The sequence below is a fragment of the Eleutherodactylus coqui genome, chromosome 8 (genome assembly GCF_035609145.1).
Source record: "Eleutherodactylus coqui strain aEleCoq1 chromosome 8, aEleCoq1.hap1, whole genome shotgun sequence".
NCBI classification, from domain to species: domain Eukaryota; kingdom Metazoa; phylum Chordata; class Amphibia; order Anura; family Eleutherodactylidae; genus Eleutherodactylus; species Eleutherodactylus coqui.
This window is the reverse complement of record NC_089844.1, coordinates 196,988,750-197,001,759: the sequence shown is the minus strand read 5'-3', so window position 1 is coordinate 197,001,759 and position 13,010 is coordinate 196,988,750. Positions and strand designations below refer to the sequence as shown.

At 47.2% G+C, this 13,010-nt stretch overlaps 1 protein-coding gene across 1 annotated transcript in view; it reads right to left on the bottom strand.

Annotated features, from left to right (window-relative positions):
• PTH2R (parathyroid hormone 2 receptor) overlaps positions 1 to 13,010 on the bottom strand; it is a 314,768-nt gene that overhangs the window by 187,253 nt on the left and 114,505 nt on the right. The window contains exons 5-7 of the mRNA XM_066577651.1: positions 11,457 to 11,554; positions 5,541 to 5,727; positions 3,390 to 3,543 (exon numbers count right to left, since the gene is read on the bottom strand). Coding sequence (XP_066433748.1) covers positions 3,390 to 3,543; positions 5,541 to 5,727; positions 11,457 to 11,554 — 439 coding nt within the window. The remainder of the gene's footprint in view (positions 1 to 3,389; positions 3,544 to 5,540; positions 5,728 to 11,456; positions 11,555 to 13,010) is intronic.

The window sequence follows — 13,010 nt, the reverse complement described above, 5'->3', positions numbered from 1 at the left end:
GAGCCTGTGAGGAAATTGGGTCTGGATCAAGAACATCTGTCGGATATAGTCTGGTGTAGTTCTACTCGTCGTCCCCCTCTCCTCGTGTCTTATCCTTTCCCACGGTCCCATATAATACTCCTTTGTCTGATCCCTACATCAATATCTATCCCTCCTTCCCTTACATTACTGTCTATTTACTTACTATATTTGAATTATTTTTCCCCATATGTTCCCCCTCCCCCCTCTGGTTGTTCCCTCAGTAATAACCAGTGACTTTTGAGTTCTTTTATCTTATATATTGAATTTTTTTATGAAAGGGCAGAGAATATTGTATCTGTTGTTTGTGTAGAGACACCTGCAGGGACATAGCTTACTTTTATCGGTTTACCTGAATGCAATAGGGAGCTAGACAGGTGAGAAGATAAACGTAAACTTGCTTTTGATGGTTTATCATACTCTGTCCTGCAGGATGAGGACGTTATAACGGTGTAGCCATTATGTATGCTACTCATTATATTTTTGAGGTCCTGCTGATATATTTGCTTGTCTCTTAAAACCCTAAATAAACCTTAAAGGGGTTGTCCCGCGAAAGCAAGTGGGGGTATACACTTCTGTATGGCCATATTAATGCACTTTGTAATATACATCGCGCATTAATTATGAGCCATACAGAAGTTATTCACTTACCTGCTCCGTTGCTAGCGTCCTCGTCTCCATGGTGCTGTCTAATTTTCAGCGTCTAATCGCCGGATTAGACGCGCTTGCGCAGTCCGGTCTTCTTCTTTTCTGAATGGTGCCGCTCGTGCCGGAGAGCAGCTCCTCGTAGCTCCGCCCCGTCACGTGCCAATTCCAGCCAATCAGGAGGCTGGAATCGGCAATGGACCGCACAGAAGCCCTGCGGTCCACCGAGGGTGAAGATCCCGGCGGCCATCTTCACCAGGTAAGTAAGAAGTCACCGGAGCGCGGGGATTCAGGTAAGCACTATCCGTTTTTCTTTTTTAACCCCTGCATCGGGTTTGTCTCATGCCGTACGGGGGGGCTATTGAAAAAAAAACAAAAAAACGTTTCGGCGCGGGACAACCCCTTTAATAAACAGATTGAACAATAAAACACAGAGTGAGGCACCAAAACAGAAATGCTAAATTACAGCCATGGAATCAAATAAAAACAACTGAAAGGAGAAAGAAATGAGAAAAAATGATAATAATAAAAAGTATCTAAATAGAAAGTCCTACAGGACAAAAAATAGACATGTTTCCAAAAAAATGCATAATAGCCATATCACAATATAAAATGAGATGAAACTGCCTCACCTGGCAGCCATGTGCAGACGAAGATAAAACCGCAAAACAACATAAAATGAGAGGAATTAAACAGAACACCACGGAAATAAAAATGACAATGTACAGGTACTATCGGGATGCCGCAGACCAGGTGAGTATTGGGTTTTTTTTTATGCAGGTTAGCTAGGTCTTATTTTCTGGGGAGGCTTTATATTGCAAGCCTTCCCCGAAAACTGGGGTAGGTCTTATTATCAGGGTCCTCAAAATCCCATATGAGGGGATGCAACACCGGGGTTATGAGTGCCCAGGACAACTGGTTGTCCTTGTGGACCACTATCCAAGGGAGTGGTGGCTCTTCCCTCACTAGTGGCCACAGCAGCGGCACTCGTCTGGGTCACTGTAGATCCAGATACGGGATAGCCGGTAATAACGTGGCATCCTCTGCGGGTTTAGGAAGCCTCCGTGACGGCTGTAGGGTTCCTGGAGTGATCAACATTTCCTTGTAGACCAGGCGTGAAGTAGGGGTATTCTCCGCCCCCCCCCCCCCCCCCCGTATTTTGCACCAAGCCAGGTCGTTGTCTTTTTGGTGCCAAGCAACTTTGGCGGGAGTTACTTCGTGGGAGTGAGTCACAGAGGAGAGCATTAACATATAATGGGCGTCATCTTGGGTGGCCCACTTACCAGGCTCTGGTCCAAGAGGGATGACATGTAGCCAAGGCCAGAGCAGGATCGCAGGCCAGCTTTGACACCCCAATGATAGGGAAGGCCAATAAACGGAGGAGTAGTATTACAAATCACTCGTGACGCCACCGTTTCCACACACATATGCGGCAGAGAAAATGAACACGGAGACTTGTGTATAGTACCTCGGGTCCCTAGGAACGGTTAGTGCCCAGAATAACTTTTACTTGAAAGAATAAACTTTAACAACAGGTACAATTCATGTTAGGAAAAGACTAAGCTTTAGCTCAAAGGTAGGTAGGTTGAATACGGCCCTACATTTCAGGTTATCTGTATGTCACTGGTCCTGGATTAGGAGCACTCCAGAGGAGGAAGTGGGGTAGGGGGTCACTTCACAGACACTCTGGCAGACAATTACTAAAGAAGGCCTAGCCAATAAACACCCCGCAAGGCAGATGCGTGGGTGTCACAATAAAGTACCTCTGTGCGGTGATCCTAAGTATGGACAGCCGCACAAGAAAAACCTGTGGTGTGAACATGTATCTATTTAGGAACTTAGGTAGTACGCTCTCTCTCTGTCTGTTGCAGGGGCTCACTCCTCTCACATCCACACTACAAACACTACGGGATGTTGCTCCTCTTCCTCTCAATGTGCTTTTTCATGTGGCTCTGTGTTAGCACTCTGTAGCAGGCAAGATGTATCTCAGAACTCCTGAAGATGGGCTCCTTTCCCACTCTCAAACACTCACATTTATACCTTCTGATGCACCGCATGATATGACAGACTGATACTTTTACATGCAGGCAATGATTTTATTAGAGTTAACCTCTCAAGCGCCACAGCTATGCAACACACTCACTGACAATGACAAGACCAGCTTTGCACAGAGCATTCACATAGGACAAAACATGTATGACATTTATGGAGGGGACCAGGATGGTGTTCTGGGCCACTACATAGAAAGCAGGTTTCATCATCAACACAGAACGGGGTTCTTTAGTGTAAGAGTAGTGAGACTGTGGAACTCTCTGCCTGAGGACGTGTTGATGGCAAAATCCATAGAGGAGTTTAAGAGGGACTAGATGTCTTTCTAAAGCGCTATGATATTACAGGATCTAGACATTAGGTGACCAGCGGGTTGTTGAACTCAAATGTTGATCCAGGGATTACTTTGGATGCCGTTATGGAGTCAGGAAGGAATTTCCTTCCTCTGGACCAACAAGGAAGAAGTTAAAACAGGCTGAACTAGATGGACATTGTCTTCATTCGGCCCAACATACTATGTTACTAGGAATAAACTGGCATAAAAAGAAACAACACACAACAGAAACTGTTAAATCCCAAATTCAGCTTGACATCCATACGTATAACCACAGATGATTCCCTCCGGTGGTGGGTGCAGCTGCCCTTATGGGATAACCTGAAGAGTAGAGGTGACTTACCCCAGCCAATCAGTGTAAAGCCCCATAAGTATTTGGTGTCTGAAAAGAAGGCCACAAATATCAGGCTGTGCAGGTAGAGCCCTTCCACCAGGATCCAGTAGTAATTTGTTGCCAAGAAGTAAATGAACATCACGACAGCGATCTTGCATCCAACCTGTAAAGAGATGAAGAAATCATACCGGTAGTAAACGTCTTATCACCAAATGTAAAGGAGAACAGTAACACACAGCTGGGAGAGTCATTAAAGAAAAACAAAGATGGCCGCACTGCTTCTCTGACTACATGGTGTACATTGTGTATAGTATTCATCATTAGTATAGGACACTACACCTACTGTCATTGACCAGTGCCGCCCGCACGAGCAGTGCTGACCAGTCAGAGCAGCGTGTAGTGTCTTAGACTACCAATGCATACTATGCTTCTCATGTAAGACTTGAAAGACATTTGGGAGTGAAAGCCACATGGAATCAGGGAGCCGGTAAGATGGATGTCTGGGTACTGTTTGTTAGGGAGGATTATAGGCTTAGTGTAGAAAGATCGTTGCTGGGTCAAGGGGGCTGTAGAGGGTCGAAGTCTGCCTGGTGATAAAGGGACTGATGCCCACTGTGAATTGGTTAACCCGGTTGCCAGGCAGATGGCCTGACAGCAGCTGTTGGATCTGAGCAGAGGAGATATCTGGGACCGGCAGGGATGGAAGGGCCATCTTCGGCAGAAGAAAGCAGCGTCCCACCCTCCCTCCCTTTAGGTGTCGCCGTATTGTTAATAGGGGATTGTTGCCCGGTTTAGGCGGGTGGACAGGTATACTTGGGGAAAATCTGCGTGGTAAAGTCGTGTCTGTAAGACAGAAGTTTCATTAAAGTTTATGTTGATTATTAGGGATGAGCGAGTATACTCGCTAAAGCACTACTCGTCCGATTAATGTGCTTTAGACGAGTATCTCCCTGCTCGTCCTTAAGGATTCGGGGACCGCTGCGGCTGACAGGTGAGTCGCGGTGGGGAGCATGGGAGAGTGGGCAGGAGAGAGGGAGAGAGAGATCTCCCCTCCGTTCCTCCCCGCTCTCCCCTGCCGCTCTCCGCTCCGCGGCGGCTCCCGAATCTTCAGGGACGAGCAGGGAGATACTCGTCTATAGCACATTACTCGGACGAGTAGTGCTTTAGCGAGTATACTCGCTCATCCCTATTGATTATCGGTTAATTTTATCCCCAAGTGGTAACAAACCCGTTAATAAATACTGCGGCCATTATTTATCCAACTCTTGCGTCGGTATCTTTCATTATTGGGTAAAGTGGAGGTAAGCGTAGGATTCCATGTATTCAGTCTGTCTGGTTCCTGACTTTGCTGCATTCTCCACTCTTCAGCTTGTATTGCCTATACTTCTGTCTGCTGCTTGCCCTCTATTGGCCTTTTGTACCCATTCTGTGTGCCCTGACCTCCGATTTGCTCTTCATTCTGACTTGTGCTTCTTGCCCCAACGACTTTGTGAACTGTTCGCCTGCTGCTGCGGTGAAAGTGTATTGTGAGTGGAGAAATAGCACAATTGGGAACAACCGATGTGGAACCTGTGAAGCAGCATGTAACATTTATGTGAGAGGTGAACATCGGCCATGAAGGTATGCGAGGGCTGACCGATACAGTGGAACAGATCACTATGAAAATGTATCAGGGGGCTACCAGACATGTGTCTCAAACAACAGGGGGTAGGTCAGGTACACGCGGTTTACCGGGCCGGGCACAGGGTCGGATTCCGCTGCAGGATCCCGCATGTGGAATCCGACCCGTCCATGTGCAGGCGGCCTATGGCAGGTTTCACGTTTGCGTGGAACTTCCAGAAGGAGACAACGCCGCAGATCTGGCTCAAAATACCTGAAGAAGAAACGCTGTAGCAGGGCATTTTCTTCTAGCTAAGAGCAGAGCAGCAGAGTGGAAACCGAACGGACCCCATTATAGTCAATGGGGTCATTCCGGCTCTGTTCAGTCCCATACTGAGACGGAGCCGTTCGGCTGCGGGGATAACCCTTTCCTGCTTCCTGAACAGAGCAGCAAAGCACAGAACGCAGATGTGAAACCACCCTGAGTCACTCTGCAGGTTTTAGACATTTTTGTGTTATAAACTATAATATTCTGAAGAAAACGTTGTTTTGTTGACTTACATATTGTGATTTATCAAGCACCGGGCTCATCATGATGTTCCTTATGTCACTCATCAGCATCGCGTCCAACTCCTTTACTCCTATATGAGTGTGGACTACTTTGTCCTTAATGAAAATGCTGGCAGCTCTCAGCATGAAGGAGACAAACAAGTGCATGTGGATGTAATTCCTGGTGCAGTGCAACCTCCTGCAAGAAGATGGACTTACATCAGTTCCTTCAGAACGTTCTATAAACACCCTCCATGAAGATCGATGAGGATGCGGCACTGCGGCTGATAGATGGTTTAACAAGATGAAGAAATCAATTACAATTAACTAATTATAATGGAGAAGAAATCTGCCAAGAAGTAGGATTCTGGAGAGAAAAGTGTTCTAAACTCCAAGTGGCCCCATGTGGTACAGACCGGTAACGACAATGGGGTTGTCTTGTGTCACATACAGTACCCACAATACCATTCACTTCATTATGAGAGTCCCCATCAACCGAGGATAAAGGATTTTTCTGTAAGCGTCACGGATTATTCTGCCTTATTCTGGATACACAATATATAGACAAAGAGATCCAGCAGCACTCGCTTTAATATCCTGCTTTTGGAGAGGGATAATGAATCCTGCACAGCCACGTTCCAGGAGCCATGGACCTCCAGCTCCCTCTAAAGTCCAACAAAAGCGCAAGTAGTGGCAGCAATAACAGTGTAAATTATGAGTAAGAGAAAATCTTTATTGCTCCATGCTAAAAACAGTCAACGTTTCGACCTCTAGGTCTTTCTTAAGCCTGGCTTGAGAAAAGACCTAGAGTTCGAAACTGTCAGGGAACTGGGGTAGGGGTACTGGAAGTCCCTAAAAGCTACCCGCAACCCTTGTCCCTATCTACTTGCCCCCCTGCGCTAGGCCTCAGGGCGACAACTGGACGACGGTCCCTATACCCACTAGGGAAGTGGGGCAAGGGGTCAGACTTACAAACAAATACAGAGACAGACACAGAAGTAAGTCAGGAAGTCCGGGTCGGCAACAGGAAAATACGCGGTACCAGGGATCAGGCGAGGTCAAAGTCAGGTCCAAAAGCAGAGAGTCACAACGGGGAATCAGATCAGAATAACGCGGGTGTAGCCTGGAGACAAACATACACTGGCAGGGATCAGGAGAAGCTGAGGAGTTTAAACACTGTCAGAACTCCTGCCCCAGCAGCTGATTGGGGCTGGGCGTCTGACAGCAGCAGGACCAAATTAAACGCTGGGATAACAGCCCCTCCCAGCACCTGCAGAGACAGAGCAGAGCAAAAAGAGCCCGGGAGTCAATGGCAACAGGGAGCGTGTGACCGGAGCCGGCGTCCAGGACTGCGGCGGCCAGGGGAGGTCACCAAGACCGGGACTCCCCTACGCCACACCCGAGGAGTTTAAATGCTGTCAGAACTCCCACCCCAGCAACTGATTGGGGCTGGGAGTCTGACAGCAACAGGACAAAATTAAACGCTGGGAGACCAGACCCTCACAGCACCATTAAAGGCTTAGCCACCACGGAGAAGTTCTTAATGAACTTACAATAGTAATTAGCGAGCCCAAGGAAGTGCTGCAGAGCTTTTAGGGTAACTGGCTGAACCCATTCCATGATAGCTTTCACCTTAACTGTAACCATCTGAATATCGCCTGGTGTAATGATATACCCCAGGAATGATATTTTCTGAACACCGAAAACACATTTTTCAAATTTCGCAAACAATTTGTTAGCCCTGAGGTGAGTCAGCACGGTTCATACCTGGACACAGTGTGTCTCCCAGTCAGGGGAGAAAATCAGGATGTCATCCAAGTATACCACGACAAACAAACCCATGATATCCTGGAAAATCGAATTCATATACCCTTGGAAAATCGCTGGAGCATTACACAACCCAAAAGGCATAACGAAGTATTCAAAGTGGCCCAGAGGTGTATTAAAAGCAGTCTTCCACTCATCCCCTTCCGGAATACGGATGAGATTATAGGCTCCCCTCAGGTCGAGCTTGGAGAATCACTGGGCCCTGGAAACCTGATTGAGGAGGTCGGGGATGCGAGGAAGAACGTATTGGTTGATGGTTATCTGGTTGATTTTCCTGTAATCAATACAGGGTCTGAGGCCCCCGTCCTTCTCAACGAAGAAAAACCCAGCGCACACAGGAGACTCCGACGGTTGAATATGTCCCTTGGCCAAACGGTGCGGAATATAATCCTTCATGGACTCCCTCTCAGGAACAGTTACGTTGTAGATCCGACCCTTAAGGAGTTTGGCACCTAGGATCAGATCAATCTTACAATCAAATTCTCGATGAGGAGGCAATACTTCAGAGAGTTGTTTGGAGAAAACATCAGAAAAGTCAGCCATATAATCTGGTAACTTGATCCCCTCCAAAACATAAGTATCCAAATTCACCGCATTCATGTGATTGGTACAGTGGGACCCCCACTTGACCAACTCCAGCGTGTTCCAATTAATAGTGGGATTGTGTTCCCTTAACCAAGAGAGCCCTAAAACTATGTCCACCGACAAGTCTTTCATGACGAGGAAGGCGCAAGTCTCAGTATGCAGGGCTCCTACAGTAAATTTAAACTCTGGGTAACAAGACTGACAAGGCCGGCATGCAAGGGAGTGGAGTCTGCCCCCGAAACCTAAATAGGAGGATCTAAACGTAGCAGGGAACCAAAAATCTGAGCCACAAAATCAAAATGTACTAAATTTGCTGCTGCCCCAGAATCAACAAAGGCTTGTCCTGCACGAGAGAAGGATCGGAACTCTAAGGTGCGGGGCAAGAACATTTTAGACATAACAGGGAGTACCTGAGCTCCTAGACATTCCTCCCAACAACTACCTAGGAGCGGAAGTTTTTCCTGCCGAGGCTTCTTCCTGCAGATAGCGATCTGATGACCAGACTCTCCACAATACAAACAAAGGTTCTTCTTTAACCGGTATTCCCTTCACTGTTCAGGTGACATCGTCCCCCAATTCCAGGGGTTCGGCGGAGAGAGGTGAAGTTGTCAGTCTTACAGGGGAAGTAGCCGGGGAGGCCGGGCGGACCGGACCGGGCCGAGCAGATCGTCTGGCACTTAGACGCCGGTCTGCTCGGATGGCTAACAACATTGCTTACTCCAGGGTACCAGGCTCTGGCTGGGCCACCAGCAGATCTTTTAGGTCTTCAGATAGACCGGTCAAGAACAAGTCCTTGAGGGCTGAGTCGTTCCACCCCCACTCGGTGCAGTGCTGTCTGAATTGGGAGGAATAGCCCTCCGCCACCTTCCGACTCTGGTGCAAGGACAACAGTTGAGCGACAGCATAGGTAGCACGGTCGGGTTCGCCATAGAGAAAAACGTGTCTAAAGACTGTCGTGTGGGAGAGTCAGAGGGTAAAGAGAAGGCCCAGTTTTGGGGTTCTCCTCTAAGTCGAGAAATCATGATGCCCACCCTCTGGTACTCTGTGCCAGACGAGTGGGGTCGCAAATCAAAAAACAGCTTACAGCCTTTCCGGAAAGGGAAGAACTGTTTCCTTTCCCCAGAAAAAAAGTCGGGCAGCATGGCCCAAGGCTCAGAGATAGTCGCCAGAACCGAGGAAGGCTGAACCTGAGCCTAAGACAACACCTGTTCCTGGTGCTCCAAACGGGAAGTCAGGTCCTGTGCCAGGTTAGTCAGGGCCTGGACCTGGTTTGCCAAGGCCAACACGGCCTCCATAGAAGCGGTTAACGTAGCCGGTCAGACAAAAAAAGTCTGACCCTGATAGACAGTGTAACTGTCAGGGAACTGGGGTCCGGGTACTGGAAGTCCCTAAAAGCTACCCGCAACCCTTGTCCCTACCTACTTGCCCCCCTGCGCTAGGCCTCAGGGCGACAACTGGGCGACGGTCCCTATACCCACTAGGGAAGCTGGGCAAGAGGTCAGACTTACAAACTAATACAGAGGCAAACAGACACAAAGGCAAGTCAGGAAGTCCGGGTCGGCAGCAGGAGAATACGCGGTACCAGGGATCAGGCGAGGTCAAAGTCAGTTCCAAACGCAGAGAGTCACAATCAGATCAGAATAACGCGGGTGTAGCCTGGAGACAAACATACACTGGCAGGGATCAGGAGAAGCTGAGGAGTTTAAGCACTGTCAGAACTCCTGCCCCAGCAGCTGATTGGGGCGGGGAGTCTGACAGCAGCAGGACCAAATTAAACGCTGGGATAACAGCCCCTCCCAGCACCTGCAGAGACAGAGCAGAGCAAAAAGAGCCCGGGAGTCAATGGCAACAGGGAGCGTGTGACCGGAGCCGGCGTCCAGGACTGCGGCGGCCAGGGGAGGTCACCAAGACCGGGACTCCCCTACGCCACACCCGATCAGCTCGGGTGATAGGACCGGTGGTGCAGGCACGGAGACCCCGAGAGCAGGCGGTCCTGACAGAAGCGTTGCCTGTTTTTAGCTTGGAGCAATAAAGATTTTCTTTTACTCATAATTTACACTGTTGCTGCTGCCACTACTTGCACTTTTGTTATTCTGGATTTACAGTGACGATGTTCATCAACATGCACACAAGTTCAGACTTTGCATTTTGTTGAGTTTTTCTACAATTTTCTCGCAATACCCCTGGGAGATCACTTTGAATTAAGACTGGTAAAAGTTCCTCCTATTTTCGGAGCAGTGCGGTTTCCTATGAAGAGCGCTTGTCTCCGGTTCTAATGAGCAGAGATGAATAAAAGTGTCTGATAATACATGGAATTCAAGGAATATCAGGCATGAAGCTTGGGGTTAGAGGAGCAGAATCTGCCTGATCCTCATTTGTTTTAGAACTTGGTTCTAAGAGCGCGGTGTGGTTACAAGAGGCCAACCATTAATCTTTAGGGATTCACTATGTTTTTCAGCCTTGCTTTTCCTCTGGAAGTCCACGTTGCATCTGAAATACAAAGAGTCAACTTTTTCCTGCTGTGGTGCAATACAATTTAGAAATTGCTGCTTGTTATAAGAATAAGTCAATCCATTTCCTCCAACATCGATGCTTTGTGTTTGAATTTGGAGCACTTAAAAAAAGGTTTTCGCTGGAAACGGAGGCACTTATTCCTCAAATTAGTCACCTATTAAAGGGGTTGTCCCGCGAAAGCAAGTGGGGTCATACACTTCTGTATGGCCATATTAATGCACTTTGTAATGTACATTGTGCATTAATTATGAGCCATACAGAAGTTATTCACTTACCTGTTCCGTTGCTGGCGTCCTCGTCTCCATGGTGCCGTCTAATTTCAGCGTCTAATCTCCAGATTAGACGCGCTTGCGCAGTCCGGTCTTCCTCTTTTCTCAATGGGGCCGCTCGTGCAGGAGAGCGGCTCCGTGTAGCTCCGCCCCGTCACGTGCCGATTCCAGCCAATCAGGAGGCTGCAATCGGCAATTGACCGCACAGAAGCCCTGCGGTCCACCGAGGGAGAAGATCCCGGCGGCCATCTTCACCGGGTAAGTAAGAAGTCACCGGAGCGCGGGGATTCAGGTAAGCGCTGTGCGGTTTTTTTTTTAAAGTCCCTGCATCGGGTTTGTCTCGCGCCGAACGGGGGGGCTGTTGAAAAAAAACCCGTTTCGGCGCGGGACAACCCCTTTAAGACCAACGTTAAAACAACAAACACATTCAGATCCATCTATGATCTATCGGTCTTACTGGACTGAATAGCACAACGTGCTGCATTTGTCATCTACGTAGATATAAAAGAGTTTCGCATTTGCTCCATCCAGTAGAAATGGATAAGATTGACAAATTCATTACTTTTTTATTACCACAGTAGGAGCTCAGACAAAGAACCAGCGTGAGCGAACTCAGATAACGTATGTGAAAATACTCACATTAGCAAAAAAACAACAAAAAACAATGATCACTTTTCTACATCTACACAAAGCAGTTAGATTTGTCTATATTACAGCTTCACACAGTCCTTACCTGAAATAACCGATGATGAAAATGGCGATGGCTAAGGAACAAAACGAGATAGAATATCCCACTGTGTACATGACATAGAGGCGCTCAAAGAACTCCCTCTGTGGAGAAAGAGAGGGTTATTACTGCGTGTTCTCTATACAAAGCATATCTTCTGCTAGGAGCCAAATAATAGCACTTAGAAAGCAACATTCATCACCTATTCGCAGGATAATAGAAGATGGTGCTCATTTATCTCTGTCAGCCCTATACCAGTTAAGTGAGGTGGGTACGCGGGCGCATTAACACTCCGCTTACACACAGGACTCGAGGACCACCAAGTGAGTCATATAAAATGAAATCCCAATTCCAAAAAAGTTGGGACGCTGTGTAAGATGTAAATAAATGTAAGTATTAAAAAGTAAGCAATGATTTGGAAATATCATTTAACCATATTTTCTTCACTGTCGGGGGGGGGGGGGGGAGGAAGACATTTCATTTTTTTTAAATTACCTTATTTAGAGGTTGATGGCAGCAACACTTCTCAAAAGGTTGGGACGGCAGTAAGTAAAAACTGGAAAAGTAAATGATACTAATAAAAAATTGTTGGAGGGTCAATTTTCTACTAAGTTAAAGGACTGTGTGTAAAAAGAATGGCAAAGGTTCACCTATATTTGAAAATATCGGATGCTTGAGACCTACGGGCCCTCAGGCGGCACTGCATTATATACAGGCATGATTCTGTAATACAAATCACTGCACGGGCTCAGGAATGCTCCCAGAAATTACAGTCTGTGAACACAGTTCGCCGGGCCATCCACAAATGCAAGCTAAGGCGGTATCATGTTGTCATATAACTGTCATGTTACAGCCGACACACTGTCAAGTCTCTGCCAGCACACCTTTGCTACCGTGGGTTCTATGCTGACTAGCTAGGGTTAATGTCTCCTGTGCTTACTAGTTGACGTTAATTAGTTCTGCAGCTGTTAACTGAGGCGGTGGCTGTTGATTGACAGCTCTGTCAGCCAATTAGTGTCTTTCCGCTCCCTATGTAATCCAGCTCTTCCTAGCTAAAGTTGCTGGTTATTTTTTAGTATTCCTAATCAAGTCAGGTTGTTTAGTTCTCCTGTCTGGCTCCTGTGTTCTGTTTTTTCCTCTGTGTTTCTGTTTGTCTTGCATTTTATGTTCTTGTCTTTAATTTTATGTCAGTTTCTGTTTGTCCCTGTTTTTTTGTACTCTGGTTCCCCTCTGACTATGGACTTGTCCTCATAAAAGTAGTGGGGTCGTCCCTTTCAGGACAGGTGCTCCACTTCTAGGTGGGTTCAGTCGGAGGGGTTTAGAGTGTTTTCCTCTGATCGTTCTCTCTTGTGCCTGTCTGTTCCTGCTTCTAGCCATCTGTATAGCAAGCAAACACATTAATCCTGACTGCTCCAGTACCAAGTCATCTCAGGGTTTTGTTAGAAGTTCAGGACGAACTTAACAATAAGAAAAAAATCCAGAAATGCCGGCATCTTCTCTGGGCCAAAGCTCTTTTAAAATGGACTGAGGCAAAATTGAAAATTGTTCTGTGGTCAGAAA